Source organism: Melampsora larici-populina (genome assembly GCF_000204055.1).
Source record: "Melampsora larici-populina 98AG31 unplaced genomic scaffold MELLAscaffold_90, whole genome shotgun sequence".
Lineage (NCBI taxonomy): Eukaryota > Fungi > Basidiomycota > Pucciniomycetes > Pucciniales > Melampsoraceae > Melampsora > Melampsora laricis-populina.
In genome coordinates, this window is record NW_006768854.1 from 60,522 (window position 1) to 83,052 (window position 22,531).

Below are 22,531 nucleotides of genomic sequence, written 5' to 3' on the forward strand. Positions count from 1 at the left end.
TGGTCAGGAAATTGATTAAACCACAAGTCTCCAAAGCAAAATGAAGGTGTTTGTTCCAGTGAGTGAAATTTCCGTCACTCAAGATAGGGATCTTGATTCAATCATTGGTGGCATTGGTTGAAGCAGTCATGTTAACAGCAAGCAAAGGTGGAGATTCTCGAGAAGACAAAAAATTGTCAGGTACAATAGTGCTGGTAGATTCCGATGAAACGTGACCGGATTGAAGTTGAGGTGAAGATGAGTGAGAAGACGAATCGTGATCAAACAAGTCGGAAACAGAAGGTGATATGGAACCGGAGTCAATAGGCAAAGAAGCCATAAAGATGCCAAGGGCAGATGGTAAACACCTTGAAATGGATGAAAATCCTATGACGTATATGTAAAAAACTGTGTTTTACTCGTAAAAACGGCTCATAACCTATGAGTCAAGCACAGTATCACAGATACAAACGTAAGTGAGTATAGTGATAAAAAGGAAAAGCTTCAGACAGATCATTTATTTTGCAACATGTACACATATAGTAAACAACATGAAAAGAGAAATAAACAAAGAGACAAAAGAAAACATACCTATGAGTCAAGCACAGTATCACAAATACGAACGTAAGTGAGTATAGTGATAAAAAGGAAAAGCTTCAAACAGATGAGGTTCTAAGCTTGGTGCTGACACATAGAAGACTTTATAGTCAAAAAAGAAACATCATAGATGCAAGAGTTAAAAGCTCAAAAGAGTAATATGAAATCATAGAAATAAGAAAAACAATTGTAACACACAACAGTCCACAACACAAAATCAAATCACCATAACCAAACACTATTGACATAATCATTTGAATATTATTTCATAATATCTGACCAACACAAACCAGGAGGCCCAGCGGCGGCGCCCCCCCCGTACAACTTGTACTCAGCAACTCAAAGTGAGTACAAGCAACACTCACTTCGCAACGAAATGAACCGCAATTATGGCATTTTTTGTTTCGGTGCGATAAAACCAAAATTATACATATCGCACTCGAAACGAAATCACTGCAAAAAAATCCCACCTACATTTTCGGTTCGAGTTCCCAAATGTAATCGCAATGAAATCCGCAATTAATTTCAAAAATTGGTTGCTCTTGGGCAAAAGGATTTGGACAGAACGAAGAAAAAACATTGCTATACCAGTTTTTTAAATAGATCCAGTGTAACAAACAGTTTTTCCAAGTTTATCATAAGAGAAATGAGATTTTTTATCGGGAGATACAATAGGAATATATAGAAACTTTATGACTTCAACTTCTGAGTCCTCTTTGAATTTTTTTTGTCTTTCATCTTTCTGATCTCAGCCAAAGCCTCTTCATATTCTAATGGGACCTTCACCCCTTGGCTAAGCCATTGGTGACATCCAACAGCGCGCTCGATGGTCCGTGGGGCCAGGCTTTGACATGAGGTTGCAATCCGTCCTGCGGCAGAGAAGGTGTGTTCGCAAGCGCACGACATTGCAGTACATGCCAAGTAGTCACGTGCAACTCTACTCATGATGGGATAGTTTACATGGTTTTCCTGTGAGAAATAGAAGAATATTGATCAGATGATTGACTCGACCAGAGGAAAGGCAGTAGATTGAAGATTGTACATACCTTCCACCAAGTGAGTGGTGAAACTCCTCTGTTAGCAACACTTTTGCTATCAAGGTAAAGCTTAAGATCAACATGGCTGTTATCCGGAGTTTCGTCGCCCAAATCTTCACTGAAATCATCCACATCATCTGTGCATGTAGCAACAGGCACAGTAGTCGCCAAAGAGTCTTTACCAGAGCTTTGTGTCTTTGTTGACACGCTAGCAGCCTCAGCCTTGTAGGCCTCTTCAACAAGAGTGCGAGCACGATCAACTTGATCAGGATGATACTTCTTAAAAAACTGGAGTCGATAACGTGGATGCATAACGGTAGCAATGATTATGGCATCACATTCAAGCGCTTCAGTTTGATACGCTTCTATGTCGGAGATCATTCGGTCGATTGCTCCTTCAAGTTCGGGGTACGTTTTGACATGTTCAGCCTTTGCTGAACGGAGCTTTCTGATGATATTGATATACTCAGCAAGGATCCGATAGGCGTTTGAGACATTCCCCTCCATTGAGAGTGTAGTATCTTTAAATATCTATTAGGAATTTCATAAAGTGAGTGTATTGAATTGATGAAACATCTTGAAAGAGGACTGACCTTTAGGATATCAAGCAAGGCTTTGACACCAGTCCATTCCTCTCCTGAGATGGACAGCCCGTTGAAGTACTGGTACTTTTGCTCCTTCTTACAATCTTGAGTGAGAAACTTATTGATAACCTAAGATGATCAAAGTCGCATCATTAGCAGGATCATCACATTAGCACATTCATGATCTACACAACTAACGTTTTGTGCATCGCATGCTCGCTGCCAGCTGTCTAGCTTCGAATTCCATCTTACACCATATCCATAGATCAGCATCTTACCTTTGTACACCAAACTGTCTGCTACCGATTTGTATTCTCCACATTTTGCCGAGCAGGAGGCGACCGCTTGACTGACTTGCTCAAGCTATTTAGTACATACCAAAGGAAAAGAGATCAGAAGCAAACCAAACCATAAGCTCAGTGTTGTAAAAGTCAAAAGAAAGTTAAAAGATACTCGAAAACTTACTTTCTTTACTCCACTAGTAATCAATCCCCATGTTGGTTCAATTACAAGGTTCTCATCGGGCAGGTCGTCTTCACTCTCAGGGACTTCTAGTCGTGTCAATCCTTTTCAATCACCTCCAATCTCTGAATCTGCGCTAACGTAACCAGTGTCCTCGCCTATTGCTTCTGGAGAATCGGGTTGAGTGATGTTGATGATTGGGATTGGCATACGAACATCGGGTTGTGTTGTTGGTTTGACATGACCTGCCTTGAGCTTTAGACTGTCCAATCCGTGTTTTACGACAAGTGCAAGTTTGTGGCAAAAGCAACGGATATGGTTTGATTGTGAGTCCCAAAAGTGGGGGTTAGTTTCATCCTCCATGAACATCCGCTGCATCTCTCGAGCAAGGAAGTTGTTACTTGGGGCCAAGTCTGTGGTTTGCGCTAACATGTAGATAAAAGATTGAACAAATCAGACCAACACTCATGATAACATTATGTAATGAAACAAAATGATAAATAGTGAAACAAAACTTATCTTGGTGTGGAGTTCATGGCGGATGAGAAAGCTTGCCACAGGTCAAGCAAGTAAAACCCCATGATGGTCCCATACGATACGCTTGAGAGTTAAATGAATTGTCTTGAACTTCCAGTTCTTGTCAATGTACGAAGCCGAGACGCCAAGAAAAGTGTACCTGCTACCTTTGGTGGTCCATCCATCATGGATTAGGCAAAACCGACTTGAGTTATTCTTAAGGCTTGCAATTGCTTCATCGTGTAAACCTTGGGCCAGGGTTTTTGAAGAATTATAGACCCAGGATGGTGATCGTAACTGGGCTTGCTGATTGGCCCATCCAAAAGCGGCCGCAAGCTCAACATCATCAATCCGGATCCAAGGCAGTGCGTGAAGTAATATCCAAATGACCATGATTTTATTGAGCGTCTCAACTGTCAACTTGGTAAATTATGTGATCGAGAGTTGTTTTCCTGTTGATTTTATTTTTGGCTCATTCTTCTCTTGCCAAGTGGGTGGGCAAACTATTCCGGCTTTGATTGCTAGATGTCGATTTCGGCATGGCTTTCGACCGCTCTTGCCGTCTCGATGAGTTTGGAGTTTGTAGTGATTAGATTCGCCATCCTTGTAGTCCTCACCGCACCATTTACACTTGTATGTAAGAACCTCTCGTTCCAATTCTTTCATCTCGTTGGTTTCCTACAAAAGTTTTACCACCATCAGCATTCATCAATAGTTAACCTGGAGGGGACTGGAGATAAGTTACATACAGGATCTTTTATCTTGTATTTCTCTATTGATACCTGTGGGTCATCATGAAAATAAGTAAACAGATCCTTCACTTTTGATGTTCTCTGCTTCTGATCAGAGCTTTTGGGAGTTTCTGAGTCAGACTGTTGATCTGTGTTCATGCCATGCGGAACAAAGATCACCTGAAACAATAGCTGAACATTAACATCTTTACAAAACTATGATAGACATGAAAACTGACGTTCTGGAGTGCTGCCAAGCGCTTCTTCTTTTTTGGAGGTGCACTCTTTTCACTTTGCTTTTTTTGAGCAGTAGCCGAGTCTACATGTCCTCCCGAAGACCTTCTTGGGCGCTTAGGTGGTTTAGTCGACAAGGATGTTTGGGGGTCTTGTCCAGACAGAAGCTCCAAGGGTTCTTTGGGATTAGTTCACTCTTTCTTGGTGTCCGAAGAGGATGCAGTGCCAGTTCCTTCATATTCATCACTGTCCTTGGATTGTGAGCTGAGATCATTAGATTGAGTTGAACTACGAGTCATAGTGGTTTGATTTAAAGACAAAATATGTGTGTGCTGCTATGCGCAAAGTATAATTAAAATAAAGGCCGGTATTTTCATAAAGGGATGGAGGAGACCAAGAATGGACAAGACAAGTATTACTACGACTTTGAAACAAAAAAAAACAATGCAAGGGGTGAAAAATCATCATCTTCCCCTTGGGATGCCCACCATCTGACCTAACCTAACCGCATTTGAAGGGTTCAATTGGTCACTCTTGCTCTGAGGATGACAAACCGCAACCAACCGCAATTTTTGGTTTGTTTTGTTGCTATTTCAAAATGGATCATTTGGTTTTGTTGCGGCCAAATCAAAACGCCATAATTTGAAAAAATTTGCATTTCGGGACAACCGAAATGGCTCCGAAGCTGTTTTGATTGCGGAAAATCACACCGAAATCGCACCGCAACCGAAATTTTGTTGTGGTGCGAAGTGAGTGTTGGTACAAGCACAGGGGCCAAAATAGATACTCACATACATGTGAGTGTTGTAGACTTTTTGGAATTCTCCAAAAAAGATTCACTTTCTTCCAGATTGATTCAATTTACAATCTTGGTTGTGTTCAGGTGATCAGCCTGTGGTGCTCATATTTTACTTGACATTTGTTGAGAAGGCTCATTTCCATCTTGGATGAGCAATAACTGATTCCCAATGAGTACTCAGAATCAGCTCATGTGTCACTGAATACTCAGCAATTTGTTCAAAATGAAGATGAGCACATGAACTATACCTTCCTGAGGCTTCATTTTTCAGTGAAGAAGCCTGCACAGGGGCGTCCCATTTGAGATGTTCTGCAAATACTCAGTAGCATCCCCTGACTGGATCACTGATGGGCCGGAGTTTCCTCAGACTTCCTTGCTAAGGAATGAAGCCTGATAAAAGCGCCATCCCATCTGCTCAGTTTATCTCAGTTGCTCAGCTAATCCTCAGTGATATCCCGGATAATGTTTTTCACACTGAGGGGCTGAGATCAACTGAGCAGCCCCTCAGCCAATACTCAGTGACATCCTTTGGATCCTTCTGATCCGGCCAGGAATGCCCCCGAGGACTAGCTGAGCAGCTGAGAAGAACTGAGCAGCCCCTCAGCTGATGAGCAGTGAAATCCTCCGGATCCTTCTGATCTCAGGAATGCCCCTGAGGAATAGCCAAGCAGCTCAGTTGAACAACCAGAAGGGCCTCAGGCTTCATTCTGGAGCCATGGAGCTTGAGGCAAGCTTGGCGCTCTGTGATCTGTCTGGGGGATGCTTCAGAGACTTAGCTAAGGGAATACTCAGTTCAGCTCAGCCCCTAAGCTATACATTAGTGGCATCCCTTGGAACTTATTGAACCAGGGAATGCCGCTCAGGATCAGCTGAGCAGATGGATCAGCCCTTCCTCAGACTTCTTTGCTCAGGAATAAAGGCTGAGGAAGGCTTAGTTTGTCTGCTCAGTTCCTGATGATCACGTAATCAGCTGACAAGCAGAAAGAAAAGGGAAACAAATTGGGAACAAATGGGAAACAAATGGGAACAAAACAGGAACATTTCAACACTCACATAGTTGTGAGCATCAATTTTTGCCCCTGTGAAGGGGTTGTTGGTGTTTCGAGATGTGGTAGACATCTAAGAAACAAACCCACAGAGGGTTATGAACCTATAAGACAAACCTGTACAGGCATTGTAAATAAACATAATTCTAATAAACAAATCCAATGAGAATGGAAAACACTACACCATTCCACGATGATGTCCATGTCTGACTTGCCATCGTCGGGCTGAGGTATCAACCCGCTTCTTTGATTTGCTTTGTGCTTGTTCTGCTTGTCATCTTGTGTATCTTGAGTTTGTACTTCAACTTGATTTTCACAATCAGACTCAGGTTGAGAATGACAAAGCAAATGTTGAATTTTTGGAGGTTTCTCCTTTGCAGGTTGTCCTCAAGGCTTCTTAGGTGGGTTAGGAGTGGTCATACAAGGTGTAGCTTGGTTGGTTGATAGTGGAGTTGCAGTTGAGACCGGACCAACTTGTTTTAGGCGCAACCAGTCCAACACCGAAAGGGTTGGAAGGGTGAAAGCTGTCAAGGGGACAGCTGAAGGGGTTCCACCAATGTTTGCTCCAAGAAGATTTGGGTGGAGCAAGCTAGTTGAATTGGTTGGAGTTGATGTGGGCATAGTTTGAGTGTTGATTGGAGGGTTTTGAGGTAGTGAGGAGGGAGTGTTTGACTCCATGTGTATTTTTTTTTCTCATGTGGATTTTCAAATCAACAGAGCAGTACCCACATGAAAATACCAAAAAAGCATAATGTTTCGTGCGGGTTTTTCATGCAGGTTTTTCATGCGGGTTTTCATACGGGTTCTCATGAGGATTTCAATTTTGTGTACCACTATTCATGACTTTGGGAATCTACTCTGAAAAATTACCAAATTAAGTGGCACTTGATGGTTGCCACTCTACATACATGGGTCATACCTGACCATATGAGAGGGGCCTGACAGCACAATTCAGTGTGGTCATATATACAACTGAAACTATGCAGCAGTCCTGCAACTGACTTCATTTGAATTGGGGCAGCAATAATTTATGAAACTGACCAGATCATGGGCAGGCGCCGCTTGACCACCAAGGACATGACGCTGCTTGAAATTACCATGTCATGCGGAGGTCCACTTCGACTTCAGCACGATTCACTTCGCTTACGGTTTCATAAACTAGCTGAAGAATGTCACTAAGAAGCCTTTCCATCAACCAAAGGAGTGGGGGAAATGACTCCCGGCATCGTCTCTCTGAGCTTTTGATCAAGGCGAGAGCAATACATATATGGCGCTCCCGATTTACAAAAAGTACTGCGTCGTTCCAGCTTTGTCGGTAGACACGCGGTTTTGATTGGGAACTGTAAGGAGATGTTGAATAGAACGAAGGCGTCAATGCCACGAGCAATGCCTTGCAAAGAAAGAAGGAACGACTTCAAAAGCATGCGCGCGATACCGGAAGAATGAGACCTCACCCGCCGTGAATAGTTTGAAGCTATCTTTCATATCGACCCTGCCATCTGCATCAACACACATGACACTGGCCACGTTGCCGCAACGATAGCAATAATTCGGTGCAGACCAAACGGTCACCAAGTTGTTATCTGGGGCAAACATGTACTTGTAACCTTCTTGCACGAGCTGATGAGCACGGGCTATCAAGCTAAGGGCATTGAGTTGATTGAACTGCAAATGACGAAAGTGTCAGCAGATTCTGAGGCATAATCGCTGAGCGGTACACGTTATGACAGCGCACTTCTTGAGCGACCTTTGCGCCAAAAAGCCATCCCGCCCCCCTCGGAGAGACCGACCAGGAGCCTCCTTCGATTTCATCCGGGTCCGACCACATCAAATCTGAACTTGGACCGTTCAGTATCAGAAATTATTTGGAATAGTAGCTCTTGTGTGGAAACGTGAGGAAGCGTACCACAGAATGCCCCAGCATGCGGAATCTCTTGCGCTCGAGTGAGTACCCTGACTTGGTCCAGCGTGCGAATCTCGGGTGAAAGGCCGCCATGTACGCATAATATAGTAGAATCGATAATCTTTGGAGCTCGGATGAGGAGTCACCTCTACATCCCATATTCAGAAAAAAAGACGAACTGCGGCAAGGTTGAGATAATCAAATACGTTGCAACACGCTTTCCAAACGTTCGCGTTGCCGTACTTGCGTTGACATTCATCTAGAGTGTCCACACAACCAAAGGTGTAACCAGAGATGCCATTGGGCGAAAATGCGTACCGGCGATCAGCTCCAGGTAGTATGTAGGGGGCAGAGAGAATCCACTTGGCAATAGCTCGACAGAAATACCATAGAAGCCATAAACTTGTGTTATTGAGCGTGACTCATGATTGCCACGAAGGAGAGTGACTTGATTAGGATACCTGCGTGTACACGCAACAAACAACGCCGATTTGACTCTTCGGGACCTGCATGACCATTCAGAGCCAGGCAGAGATTGAGTTTACCTAGCTTTATATGCAAGTAGGAGCGAGAAGGTCTCCAAAGAGAAGTGACCGCGATCCACGAAGTCCCCCTTGCAAACGCCCATAAGAAGCGGCGCAGATTAGTCAATCGTGGCAAGGGGCTGAGACGAGAGATGAGTACAATTTTTTTACCATAAGTATGTAGTTCGTCGTGCCCGGCTGTCCCCCGACTCTGAACATTTCAATCATATCCCACAACTGACCATGGATATCACCGCAGACCGTAACTGGAGACGAGACTGGTTGGATATTCGACTCCTCCATCAGGATAGAGCGTACCAATTCGCACAAACCCTTGATTTCAGGCTCAGGGAGATGATGACATGCTTTCAGCTTGTCGATGGCATTATCTGGGGTGGAAGAGGGAATGACAAGAATCAACAAATGTGAAGCCGTTCCTGTGACACGAATATTCACCAAGATCGAGCATGTCGTCGCCGGCTGTAAAGTTGAGGACAGAGAGATGAAGTGCAAGTTTAGTGCCGAACGGTTGGGAAGGGATCCGAAGCACCAGGGTGTCGCATAGAATCAGTTCAAAGTTTGGGTTTTCAGAGGTTACCAGAGCGAGCCCCGAGCCCATGCCACAAGGGATGAGGGTTCGGTCTCAAGATGGGTACCGGCCCCGCGTTGTCACCGAATCTCCGACGGATGCTCCGTCAGGTGCGGTTGTCGGAAAGGCCTCTGGAGCTACCCGGAAGCCGGATACTCCGGCCGGTCGGTTCGGTAGGCGGATGGGGAGGAGGAAAAAATGGATATCAGACAGATATACCCTTTGTAAATATGTACAGTCGCCGCTCGATATAAGCAACCTTTTAAATACAGAATACCTGATGCTTAAAGGGAGCGATGCATCACTTCGAAGTAAGCATAAAAGCATATTTGGGAAGAAATTGACCCTAATGCTTATTTCATCAAAGTCAAAATTGCATATGATTTTTATTGTAATTGGCATAGATACATCATAGATAATAAAAAAGCATACAAAGCATAAGAGGGCATACAAAGCATAAGAGTGTATGTCTAGGACAACGACACAAACATTTAAGACATCTGGTTTTATTCACCTTCATGGAATAGGCTTGGGGCAAAGAAGTCGGTGATACATTTTTGATTCACAAATTTGAAGCGGGCAGTACTAACATCATTTCGAAGCGAGTGTAAGGCTGTGATGTGCTTTCTCCAGTCGGGTCCATGATCATCCACGAGTTCATCTATTTGCTTATCAATTGAAGACATTTTGATTGAGGATGTAGAGCAGGATAGAATGCTGAAACAAAAGTGGTGTAGGGTCGACTTGATAAAATTTGATGGCTGGGTCTTAGTCAAGCAGAATTGCTATCAGGATTTGGGTCCACTGATTTCTTTCGAGTCCCACTGGCATACCTACTGTTTTTTTCCTCACCTGTCTGGAATCTAGATGTTTCTAGGCCACTCTTTATAAGCATACATGACTTGAGAGTGGTTACTTATGCTTATAAAGCCACACTTTCTCGTTCCTTGTAAGCATATTTCCAGAAAAAAAATGCGTTTAGCCTATATGCTAAAGTGCTCCAATTAAGCCCCCCGCATTTTTGTTTCACTGAAATTTGACCCTTATAGCGAAATATGCTAACTCGATGTGTGCTTATATCGAGCGGCGACTGTATTTGTCTGGCAGGTACACCACGGAGTGGTTCCTGGTCCAAAACATGGTCGGTGAGGTCTGAGACTCGTCGGGGTCCTGGAATTGTCGGATAATTGCCTGAAAGCAGCCTTTATAATGCCTGCAGCTGGTCTTCAAGAACGGGCTACATATACGGGGTGTGAAACCTCTTTCGCATATTTCTCACGTTTGCTTGGCTGTCCATAAACTTATCAAAGTCCCACGCTCACGCCTACTCGCGAGGCGTCGAGAGTAGGCCTACTCGCGAGGCGTCGAGAGTAGGCGCGAGCGTGGGACTTTGATAAGTTTAGGCTGTCCACGCGTGTGAGCCTAGGCGCGGTTGTTGAGAAAACAACAGGACGGGTTTTTAAAGTGTCCCTCACTCGCGCCTCAAATCATGCATTCTTTAGTCTTTTCGGGAGGGGTACAGGGTTCAAAGGAACAAGAATGACAGTTCAATTGAATTCCATATTCAAAAGATATGAGGATGTCCTAAGGGCGATGGCAACTGCCGACATTCATGCAGAGGCTCTTGAGCCTATCTTCCTATTGTACTAGTAAAACAACGCAATGATGGAATAAATCTGCGAGCGCATTTGTACTGAGAAAGATTGAGACGGGAACTAGGAGACCACACAGTATTTGGATCCTCCACCAACTTGGCCCTGGCGTTGAGAGATCACGCAGTACTTCGATCCGCCGCCAACTTGGCCCTGACGTTGGGAGATCACGCAATACCTCGAACCGCCGCCGACTTGGCCTTCGCGTTCGGAATTTAAGGGGATGGCAGCGGAAGGGCTACCGTTCTCATGTTTTTGACTGGTGGCGCTAGACATTGTGGTGAGTGGCGATGTGATTTTTGATTTGGCGATTGGGTTTAGTTCTGAAGAAGGATGGTGTGCGGTTGGTGGTGTGCAGGTGAAGGTGAGAAGGTTGCTGAGAGATTGAGAATAGGAATTGTGTGGCAGCTTTATACCTTTCTCAACAATGATGGTCAAGCCTTGAATGCTTTCGAGGAGCTGCAATGCCTCTTTGTCACACTAAAAGCACCGATTGTTTACAACGTGCTGCATATAATCTGCGAGAAAGCTAACGCTATTGGTAAGAGAAAAGAATATAACGTCTGGACTTGCTGATTCAATTAGATCAAAAATGAAATGCGATGCTGCCCCAACCAGGGCCCCGCGGGTCGGTGGGCTTTTTCGCCCAGGCTAGAGTGGCAATGCTTTTCTAGGACCTTGCTTAGAGCGTTGGAAGCGGTGGTCGGTGAAAGTCCCGGCACTCGAAAATGCAAACTACAGATCTGCATTCCGCATGTCTATCTGCTTTTCCTAAAAGTCCTCACTTTGGAACATGTACACTTTGAATCCGCACCCGCCCTGTGTACCAACTTTTCCGGATGTGTTTTTGCTATCCAGCAAGAATCTATCGATTGAGCACCGAGTGTGCGGTCATTGAAAGTCCTGTGCTTTCGAACATTGCATGTTCGAACAATGGTTCGCGTAAGTACTAGCTGTTTCGGATGCATGCTTCTTTAAGGAGTTATGTGCTTTCTTTCCACCAACAATAGAAAATTAGAACCCTTTGCAAAAGGGGGTATGCTTAAAGCGTCGAGTAAACGAAAAGGTGGAACACAGGAAACAAGGAAGCACACGAAGCATGCCCTCAGTTTGACCTAAGTCTATTGTCGCATGGCTCTTCTTGTAAAGAAAAAGCGTCTGACTGTGGGACTCGTTCTTTTTGAGATCTTTGCCCATGCCTGAGGCTGGGCAGCTCTTTTGTTGGTTCAAAAGCCTCACGTCGAGCTTATCGAGGTTGTCGGTCCACAGACTTATAAAAGCTCGCAATCCAATGCCATTCATTGACTTGCGTGAGCTTTTCTTAAGCACTGTACGCGTCTTTCTTAGAAAAAGTCGCTATCGCTGCAATCGTGACTTTTCTTGAGCCAACGCCGCCGAGATTCGAGTATAAAGCTGATAGAATTTAGCGCTGCTGACCTAACCCTCTACTCACTCAACCATCCTTCCCATACAACCTGTCCACCACTTCAAAATCGACTCTCCAAACTTCACATCCAACCCACACCCTTCTTGAACCCTTTCCACATCAACATGTCTTCTACTAACACCCAAGATACCCACATCAGCTCCGGCGTCACTGACACTGCTTGCCCAGAATACCGTGAGGGTCAGATCGGCGGCAGTAATCACATGTGCGTCGTCAATCGCGAAGGCCAAATTGGTGGAAGCAATCACATGTGTGTTCTGTCTCGCGGAACTCGCGGAGGTCAGATCGGTGGAGGCAATCACATATGCGTCGTTGCCAAGACCGGGAGCTGCACTTATTAGGTTGATTGCAAGCGTGACTCGCCGGACGGAAAGTCACCTTTAGTTGTCAGTGATTCTCCGGTCCCATCTCGTTATGAACCCATGACGAACTCTGATTCGCCAATCACCGCTTAACCTATACTCTCAGGCCTCAATCGTCTCTCGGCCGTCTTGGACTTTCTTTTTTGCCTATCTACTTGATTTCTTCAGCCTTTTTGTGTTGTAGTGGTCCTTCACTTTCATTCAATTTGCCTATGTAAACCTGGTCTTTTAGGCTAAAACGTTTGGAGCAATCTTGACTAGGTCATGTCCTTTAATCTGTTCTAAGATAAATATCTGACTTGAAATGCATCTAGGATGACCTGCAACGCAACATTTTCTCTTTGCATTTCTCTTCAAGGATCTCAATCCCTCACACACCGATACCAATCATAGAATTCTTGAAAAATCACATAAACAGCCGAGCCTAAGGAATGATAATGATATTTTGAGTTTTGTTCTCGTGACCTGATAGATTTGGAGACTTATTTCACTCTATTTTAGTATTGCTTTATGTTTCGCACTCTCTTCTACTGCTACCGTACAACTTACATTCGGGATAAATGCCCAATGTGTCTAGACAGTTCAGCCGACAACGGTGCGCATGTTCCATTCTCTGAGTTTCTTACTTATTTGGTAAGAAGGTGTTATGTACTTCTATTAACTTGTACGAGCTACTGGGTGGCATACCACCCCCTAGTAGTGGGGCGGCCACCACCCTCTAGTAGCCTCTCCTGACTGCCCACCCCAAACAATGCTTACTGTTTTGCCACAGCATTCCTGATTTGCAATGCATCTTTGCCGTACCTCAAATCTACCTATGTTCTCCTGTAGAGTTACATCATAATCCCGCTTGATGACTCTGAGCGTAACTCTCTAACTTCTCTTACATATATCTGTTCCCAAATGTGTCACTGGCTTAGTCAGCACTTGTTTGTTTTTCACAGCCTAATGTTTTCCTTGTTGTGATGCATTCACATATTTTCCAATTTTTTCAACTGAAGTTTTCATATGTTACATACTTTTACCACTCAATGTGTTGAACTGGCCTTCACATATCAATCAATAGAAAAGGCAATAATTCACCTTGCATTTGAACCACCCAACCCCAATCAGGATGTAGTGGGTTTGAGAAACCCAAACTTATCACAACTCAGAACGTGATATGTTCAATTCATGATATTTTGAACAACCAGCATCCAACCCTTGAGGTTGAAATATCCACTTCCCTTTACATCATATATGAAACCATGGTTATCACTTGCTAAATCAATGTACCAAACAGTCAAGCAACTTTCAAGTTATTGAGATTTGGTGGGTGCAATACCAAGACCAATGACATGAAACTTGAGGTTGATCTTAAGGTTAATGGATTTTTGTATGATTAAAATGATGTGATCATCATGAGCTTTGATAAGAAAGATAATGGATTCTATTGAATGTACAGACTTACCACAATAGAAAACTCCACTTCTCAAGATACAAAGTGGATCCTTGGCAATGGGATTCCCTAAAGGAACATTATAAATCAAAACATGTTCATAAAGTACACATGCTATGCAAATAAATTTCCCCAACTTGAATCATAGCCAAACCCAAAGCTCATTCCAAGTCCTAGACTTAGAATCTTAAGCCCTCCCACCATTTTTTCTAAAACATCAAACCACAACTGGCCAGTCAAATTACCCAAACCTTTAATTGATTCAATCAGAAGGTCACCATTAATAATTTCTTCTTTCATTTGATTTTACATTAGCGGTACACAAACATGAACACCCGACCTAAAAACCCATGGACAAAACCCATGGCAACCCAATTGTTTTTTGGGTCTTGTCCACCGGGGAAGCAGAAAACCAATGGACAAAACCCCAAAAACAATTGGGTAGTCATGGGTTTTGTCCATGGGTTTTTAGGTCGGGTGTTCAAGTTTGTGTACCACTATTATTTATGACTTTTTATATGTATGGCAGCCCTTGAAACCCTGCACAGAACCCCACAGGGCGGTGCCCGCCGCATGATTTGCTAGTTCAATTGTAAATGTCAAGTATGTGAAATGAGTAGCATGTAACTAATTTATTTACTTCAACACAAACCACATGTTGTCCATTAAATTTGGAGACTCTGAGATGGGATTAAGGCTTGGACCCGGCCCAACCCGGCCTTCAAAATCCAAGCCGACTTGGGCTCTTCTTTTTTGGCGGCCAACCCGGACCGGCCCGAGTGGAAAAACTTTCCGTGCTGAACAGCCAAAATAATAAAAATGAAAGAAAATAAACAAAACGGGTGATTTCCGGCGCTTTATATTGGTCATTTAAAGCCCTATTTTTTGCTTTTTAGGTCCCATTGCCCCTTTTCTGAGCCTCTCAGAGCCACTTTCATTGCTACACCCACTCAAAACTCTTAGTTTCAGCCCTTTTGGCTGGCCCGGGAGCACACCACTCTCGGGCCCAATGGCAAATTTCTGAGGCCAAAAAAGCCCGGGCCCGAGTCCGGCTCGGGCTTGCCCGCTGGTCCCAGTGCCAGGTCCATGCCTTAGATGGGATCCAGGAACAGGGGCTGTTGTCAAATATTTGTATCATCTCGATGCAAGCACCAGTGAGAGATACTGTCCACATTGGGTGGTTCTAGCGGGGTGGAGCCGAGATGGGAGGCAGGACGAAGTGTGGATACAGGTTAGGTGGCGTAACCCTGTGCCCAAGTAACCTCATCTGGGTACAGGGGTTTTCCTCGCTATATAGTGGGGCCACCCGAGCCCCGGGACCGTTGCGGAGCGCTCACTGCGCTATGGGTTTCGGCAAAACCATAGTGTGGTGCGCAAAACCCGCTATAGATGGTGGGGCCATGGCGGTGCAAAAAACCGCTCCGCAACCCAGAAAAGCGCCGGAGCGGTTGCGGTATTGCCTCAAAGACATGCAAACGGGGATGTTGTGTTCATTTGATGCTTCAGGATTGGTTGCAGGGCGGTGCTGCTTGGTATTGCGCTATAAACTCAACGTATGTAAGCTACTTAATGGTCCTGTGGGGTCAAGCTGGTGGGCCTTACATTGGTACATGTGAGCTGTTTGGTCTGGATGGTATTAAAGGTTGCGCATGATTCTTCTGGGTGCTTTGATGGGCTTGTGATTGGGAGAAGCAATACAATATCAAAGCTATCATCACCATTATTATTGGTTGGAGTGATAGGAAGCTGAAAATTGCACAATACACAAAGATGGCAAAAAGATGTCATCAGCGACTTGTAGTGTCAATGTTACAGTAAAGAGCTCACACTGGGACCTGAACATCCGCGTGGACTTAGAGTTGTAATGATGGCTGGAATGATGGATGTTGGTGAAGGCTACAAATAGGTGTCAGCAAGTGTCTTGGTGCAAGCATGTTTGCAGAAGACCTACCAGTGGAGAGTCCACACTTGTGACAGGGTTGGCGGGACTGGGAGGTGCAGGTGTGGGCTGCAGTGAAATATGTCAGTATAAGCATACTTGATGGAATGACGGATTGAAAAAGGATCAAATCTAAAACTAACCAATGCTTCTGAATCATAATTGCCCAATGGCTTAAACCTGAGACAAAATGCCGAGTTTGTTGGCGATGAGTCCAATGCTTTCACTGCGTAAGATGGGGTAGCTGGCGGTAGACGTGATATGTTAACAACGTCCACGAGGGCGTTTGGGACCTGGACAGGGGGTGAGAGCTCTGGAACTGTGTTATGCAAAACAGTAGGCGGTGATATCGATGCTGTAGGGAGAGGTTCTGGTCCTTTGGGCGCTTTCTTGATCTTCCTCTTGCGCTTTGGTTTTGAAATCAAAAATAAGGTCATGGATATCTATGTTGATATGTCAGACATCAATATGAAACAATGGGACGCTGACTCTAAAAAAAGAAAAGGCGACTTACCGGGGGCAACTTCATAATGAAGGGTTCGGAAGGTTTGAGGATGTGAAATTCTGTAGCTCAATTGGGTGGTGAGGGATGAAATGAACTCGTATTGGAAGGTAGGATCAATGGAGATAGGTTGGTTTTAGATTGGTATTGATGAGATGAAGTCAAAGCATGAGGGGTATTGGTGTGATACTTGTTGAGGATGTCTTGAATTTCAGCGAATGCTTTTGCTTGATCATTTCCTTGGAGCTGAGATAGCTTGTTGGAGATCTTGGAGAGATAAGAAAATGACATTTAAGCATTTGAGCTACAGAGCTCATTGACAAATAGGGTGAGCACTTACCATGGTCAAACATTGCTTGATGACTGTAAGACTCTCGGCAACCGGGCATTTGGTGTCCTGGGTCTGGAGACGTGGAAACAGTCAGTCGGGGTATTCCGCTACGGTCTACATCAAATGACTTACTTCTGAACCTATAGGACCATGGTTGTGTCCAGGATGCTTGATACGAACTGTCCAGCTACCCACTGGAAGGGGTATATAGCTGGGATTCACAAGCTGATGAAGTGCAGTGGGAACTTTAGATTTGGTTATCTGGTATCTTTTTATATTTGAATCAAATATTGATCTTCTGCGTCTGCTTTCATTCAAGTAGTGAATACATGATTTGTTCTGATATGTATGAATGTATAGAGAAAGAGATGTTGAGGTTGGTCCAGAAGTTCAGGCATTTGACCGACCAACTACCAAGAAACTAAGTGTAGTATTCAGTTTAACGGAGCGGATGACAGAACAGACAGGCATTGACTGACTAAAGTAACCATTACAATTTATGTATACCTATATACTCCACTTTTGGCCGGGCCGCCAAGGCGTCACTCAACCACAAGTTACAAAATTCTACCATCTCCTCCAAAAAAAACTCATACCGGGTGGCTTGCATGTTACGACACATGGAAGCAAAACCGCCGTACCAAATGTTGCTCAATTCGCCGGCGGAGGCATTAAAAATCCAAGAGCCATTTTCTTGGAGGTCTGGAATTTTTTTCGGGTCGGTATAACGTTGACAAAACACATCGCTTTCTTTATGTGACCGATGGTGGAACGGATCAACGGGGATGACAGTATGTTCAAATGGGGCGGGAGACTTGTCACCGTTATGGATCACACGTAAGAGAGTGCAGGCATTGTCATAGAAAATCACCTCCGGCAGCCCTTCAGGAAAGGCTTCCATGAGGTAATCCTTCAAGGGAAAAGATAGGTCATGGTCAGTGGTTTTTCTTTGAAGGTAGTATAGTAAAGATAAGCCAAGAGGACATACCCTCACGGCACTCGGTGCTTCTGCATTGTAGAAAGTGCGCCGACTTAATATGATTCCGCAAGTACCTACAATAAGTTGATCATTATGCGTTCGGGAGCGAGTCAAGACCGGTGTGCCTTTGGGCTGGGCTTCCCCACCGTCGCGAGCAGCCTCGTGAGCTCGATCAGCCTCATCGGCTTGGTGGATGCTATCGAGATCAATTAGTTCAACAGTGTCGGGATGGAGATGAACAGAAGGGTCGGATGGCAGATTCGACCCCGGGCGGTTCAGCATTGATTTCAGGGAGAAATTCCGGTTCTTTTGAGCTTGGAAAGCGGTCCATGATTCCTGGTGATTTTTGTCTTGGCACGTCTGTGAACCAGGCGTGGCCAGTGACGTACATGGTTGGGCGATACACCATCCTTTCAAAGAGACTTCGTGCTCGACGCAGAATCGTGAATTGACTTTGGGTAATGGGTTGAGGCATGGACCTTTGGGATGAGGTGCGCCGGTGCGCTGAGCCAGCACCTGTAGCTGTGCCGACGAAGCCGTGCAGCGCCAGTGACCGATCGTCAGTCCATCTGTGACTACGGCTCGGATGACTGATACAAAGAACTGTAAGCCAAACGAACCAGCTTAAACATGAATTTGGGAGACAACCATACTTTTTACCGCTTCTTTGCCTTCATGTTCAACCTTGCTGATTCGGACACACAAAGAACAGAAGTGGTGCAAGTGAGATGTCCCATGATTAGCAATGTAATACAGTTCTCGAGCCATCGCCGGCAATAGTCGGTCGGCATTTTTACCACGGGCGCCAACGTAAAGCACTGAACCACGTCGGTCGCAACGTCGTAACAAACTATATAAGTCGACAGCATCACGAGCCACTTCTTGGGATATCTTGGGTTCGGATTGAAGGCCTGAGTGTGTTGGCACATTTTGGCCCTTGAAATGAGTGAGGTTGAACAAGTTGACCAAATTGAAATTTGAAATGCTTGAAAGAATGCGAGTTTCAGCTCCTGGAAAGTCATTAGGTGTTGTGTGAAAAAAAAACTCACTGTGCAAGCATCTGAGCTTGACGGAAGTACGTTGCAAGTCGGTGGGTGATGCCAAAATGACAGTGAACCTGATAGTGTTCTGGGTGGGCGCCTTGAGCTTTGGAATAGTAGACTCTTTGCACTTTTGATGTGTAGTATGAAGGGCGATACTTTCTACCACAATCTGCAAGGAGTTGGTCGCGGTTGGTCAGTATGCCAGAGTGTTAAAATGTAAGGATGGAACGCACCCAGACAGCCCCAGGTATGGAACTCGGCAGAGTGGATGCCGTCAAGGCCATAAAGATATCCATTTATTCGAGGACGTTTGGCGAACCCCCGACCGGAAGCTTGAGGACAGAGCAAACAGGTACTCGTGGGAGGAACAAGGTAGGCCTCATGAACCTTGGTCGTAAGGTGTTTGGTCAGACCGTGCAGGCGAATTAGGTTGGTTGTGTCAACGTGCGCAAAAGGAATAGCAGGGAATGCAAGTGTCCATAAATGTTCATATTCGCCAGGCTCGATCTTCAGCTGTAAGGCAAGTTGCATGAAAGGGGCAAGCCGAAGGTCGTCAGAGGTGAAGTTCAGTGCCTTGTCGGCACGCTTGTACACATCACTGGCAAGAGTGATGAATTGGACGAGGTTGGCCAGCGTAAGACGTGTTGCTAGGTGTGGGTGACGTTCATTGAGGCGATTAACGAACTCGGTGACTAGCATGATGAATGTACAATGGTTCAATATAGATGTTGAAATGAGGAGACACTGTCAAGGTGAAAAAAACAGAATCAGAATGATAAACTTTTCGACTTTATCTGGAAGGCCCTCTAGCTGAAAGACTCACGTCCAGGACGGTCCACCGTAGACGCGATGCACCACAGGAGTAATGCTGGATCCAAGAAACCGTGGATTAGTCTTCCGAGTGGAGATGGACGTGGATGGAAGGGTTACGATCGGTGACGGAGGAAGGTGAGGATACCGTACAACAAGGTACAAGAATAACAGATAAGGAAACACTGTTGAGGTGAAGAAATATACACAGTTTCGGAATGAGATAGTTTTCGAGGCAAAGACTCACATGCAGGAGGATCAACCGTACGCGTGATGCACTGCAGGAGTGTTCCTGGATCAAGGGCGTGAATTAGTCTTCCGAGTCGAGGTCGATAGAGGTGGATGGAAGGGTTGTATGTGCGATCACGAATATGGCGGAAGGCGACAATGGATACCCGGTACAAGGAGGTGCTAACCGTACAACTACACGTTGAATCGATATGTTACAGTCTCGGTGTTCTCGGTGTAGACCCATAAAGTGGGAATTGCCCAGGTCACGTTTGCCGCAGTCGGGGTCTCCAGGGGAGGCTTGTGGGACGGACAGACATGGCATTAAAGCATAGATGTATGATACATGTACGGCTGTATTATGCTTGTACGGGGTCGTGAGAATTCCCGCGTGAGATTTCTCAGCAAAAAGTCGAAAGTTCGATCTACCGCCCATGCTCAAGTTATGATTCACACATGTCTATTTAGTTTCAATAGAGGACAATTTGTTTCCTAGTATTCTATACTCATTATACTCATTAGGGGTTGGGTAATATTTTGACCAACCAGTTTTGCGCCTCTGAGAAGCCTCCCGAAATGAGTTGAAGATGGCAGAGGACAAGTATTCTGGGTTTCACAGATCTTTTACGGATCTGAGCCCAGAGCCGAGAGTTTTTAGGCAATACCCAGGCAAGCTTTCGCCAGAAGAGATGGGTTTGGGGATATGTGAAAGGTGCAAAAGGGGTGTTTGCATGGCTTGTACTACGAGCCCAGCAGCGCAAATTGCTTTGCCCTGTAAGCCTTTTGAACGGGTGAAGCTTTGCAGTTCTCAAGAAACACTTTGTACTGGTGTGTATTTTTGCAAAGCAAAAAGATCAATAAAAGTTTTGGTCGGTTAAGGGTGGCTTCAATATTGCTTTCTAGCCATCTCAAAAGCATTCTTAAATCATTGAACTATGACTGCATGGGTTTTGCAAACCGGTTGGTCAAAATTTTGCCCAACCCCTATTATTGTCTTTGTATGTCTGAACAAATCTTTGATGCATTGATCAATCAATTTCATTTTGGTCCTTTGAATCAGCTGTCTGCTAGCCAAATTTCAAGGCTAGCAGTAGTTTGAGGAATGGTGTGGAGCAGGACCCAGGACCCAGACCGGTGGTTGACCCTCTGCATACTATCTTCAGCCAACTTGCAGGGAGTCTGTAGGGAATGGGTCTTGTCTTAGGGCGGCAAGATGCAAGTGTGGCTACCAAAACAGGCCTGTGCCCGGAATGTATTTCCCCCATCTTTGCAACCAGAAAATAGAGAGAGAAATAGTGAAAAAGAGACGACACGTGAGGGCTGATAACTATTTCTACATTTTGTTGTTGGAGGGAGCAGGAGGGCGGGTAAATGAAAAACATTTCAAATAAAATAATCTGTAGACTTGCGCCTTGAATGAACTACTGTATTAGAGTGTATAAAGGCTTTGATGAAAACCTCAACTAATCTGTATTTAGGCGGAGGAAAGATTTCTTGAGGATAGAGAAAATTAGTGCAACAAATTTTTTGTAAAAAGAATTTCGACAAGTTTTTCTGGGGACAACTGAACAAGACTGAGACAGAGACATGAGGATTCACGAGAAAACATCGGAGCTGCGGTCTGAATCCTATAATGAGGATCTTTTGTGAGTAGAGACGTTCCTCTGCTGTCCCCATCGTGAAGCCACTTGAACCCTTTGTCTGGGTGTCCTTGACTTTACCCATTCCCCTCAGTCAACTCTCTGAGCCAACTTACAAACGGTACAAAAGAGGCGGTCTGCAGACAGTGGGACTGGAGCCCTTCTGCAGACGGTCCGTGACTATATCAAAAAAGGCCAGTCTGCAGACGGCCTTGGTCCCAGTCTGCAGATGGGCCAAACCACTCCGTGGTGTAGTGTCAGAGTCCTCCCGAAAGCCTGGTGTTCCCACTCAAGTGGCACTTTAGAGCCACCGTACCTTGACCTGGCACGCGTCTTGCGCTCAAAAGTCGCTCTCTGGTGTACAGGATGTGTTACTAGAGACCAGGCGCGGAAATCCCGGGTTTCGTTATCACTAGAACATCGTTAGGGTGCTCGTTTTTCTTGGTTTTTCACACTCACGTCTCAAAAGTGGCTTATTTGTCACTTTGAGACGCTGTACACAGCATATTAGTGTGTGATCAACGTCGAGCCTCACATGGTTTCAGTGAGGCACGAGACCATCTACACAGCCAATCCTCCGGGTCAAAGCAGCTCTTCGCTTTGTTCCGGGTTCCCTTCTTTTAATAGTGAAGGAATAGATATGTGCTTTTGTGGTCCTTTTCCTTACCTCACTAGTTGAGATTGTTCCGTTGGTTTGCTCTCCAAATTCAACCTATTTTCTCTTCTTGAATTGGTCTAAAGTGCCAATCAGTCTAAATCTTCTACTGTTGGATGACTTTGGCGATTGGGATGATCACTAAAAGTTATGGGTTTGAGTATTTTATGTGCGGTGAAACATTTGTGAAAGGTCTTGGAAGGGAATAACACTACACAAAATATAATATTTTCTGGGCAGAAAATTAAATTATTGATACACAAAAATATTGAGAGGCCAGGAGAAGGGCAAAAAATAAATAAAAATATGCATCTTGTTCCCTGCGGTGAGAGCTTCACTCTCCATATTTTTCCATATTTTTACAGTCCGTATTGATAAGTGTACTAACAATAAACCTTCATAATCATCCAATTACAACCTGTAACAAGCACTGAAATTTGGCTCATTAGTGTTTAGAGAAACTTTTGATTTCTGAACACCTATAACTTTGTCAATCTGCCTCAA

General features: G+C 44.8%; 5 protein-coding genes across 5 annotated transcripts; 1 reads left to right on the forward strand and 4 right to left on the reverse strand.

Moving 5' to 3' along the window:
* Positions 1-7,356: 7,356 nt before the first annotated feature.
* Positions 7,357-8,963, reverse strand: MELLADRAFT_76102 (uncharacterized protein; the record flags this gene model as incomplete). Its single annotated transcript, XM_007418351.1, has 9 exons — positions 7,357-7,375; positions 7,499-7,650; positions 7,721-7,818; positions 7,892-8,009; positions 8,068-8,147; positions 8,276-8,349; positions 8,434-8,501; positions 8,584-8,801; positions 8,869-8,963. The coding sequence occupies 9 exons, from the start codon at positions 8,879-8,881 to the stop codon at positions 7,357-7,359; spliced, it is 840 nt and encodes a 279-aa protein (XP_007418413.1).
* A 1,753-nt stretch (positions 8,964-10,716) lies between these two features.
* Positions 10,717-10,929, reverse strand: MlpPh4 (pheromone precursor with three tandem repeats of a putative pheromone peptide; the record flags this gene model as incomplete). The annotated part of the gene is made up of 1 exon (XM_007418383.1): positions 10,717-10,929. The coding sequence occupies one exon, from the start codon at positions 10,927-10,929 to the stop codon at positions 10,717-10,719; it is 213 nt and encodes a 70-aa protein (XP_007418445.1).
* Positions 10,930-12,204: 1,275 nt separating this feature from the next.
* MlpPh5 (pheromone precursor with three tandem repeats of a putative pheromone peptide) lies at positions 12,205-12,441 on the forward strand (the record flags this gene model as incomplete). Its single annotated transcript, XM_007418371.1, has 1 exon — positions 12,205-12,441. The coding sequence occupies one exon, from the start codon at positions 12,205-12,207 to the stop codon at positions 12,439-12,441; it is 237 nt and encodes a 78-aa protein (XP_007418433.1).
* Positions 12,442-15,466: 3,025 nt separating this feature from the next.
* On the reverse strand, positions 15,467-17,143 carry MELLADRAFT_113648 (uncharacterized protein; the record flags this gene model as incomplete). The annotated part of the gene is made up of 7 exons (XM_007418382.1): positions 15,467-15,646; positions 15,728-15,796; positions 15,852-15,908; positions 15,983-16,282; positions 16,682-16,744; positions 16,805-16,917; positions 17,080-17,143. The coding sequence occupies 7 exons, from the start codon at positions 17,141-17,143 to the stop codon at positions 15,467-15,469; spliced, it is 846 nt and encodes a 281-aa protein (XP_007418444.1).
* A 464-nt stretch (positions 17,144-17,607) lies between these two features.
* Positions 17,608-19,979, reverse strand: MELLADRAFT_96011 (uncharacterized protein; the record flags this gene model as incomplete). Its single annotated transcript, XM_007418352.1, has 9 exons — positions 17,608-17,619; positions 17,661-17,836; positions 17,892-18,254; positions 18,305-18,636; positions 18,701-18,863; positions 18,928-19,386; positions 19,518-19,562; positions 19,752-19,819; positions 19,921-19,979. 9 exons carry the CDS (start codon positions 19,977-19,979, stop codon positions 17,608-17,610), a joined length of 1,677 nt encoding a protein of 558 aa, XP_007418414.1.
* Positions 19,980-22,531: the final 2,552 nt, after the last annotated feature.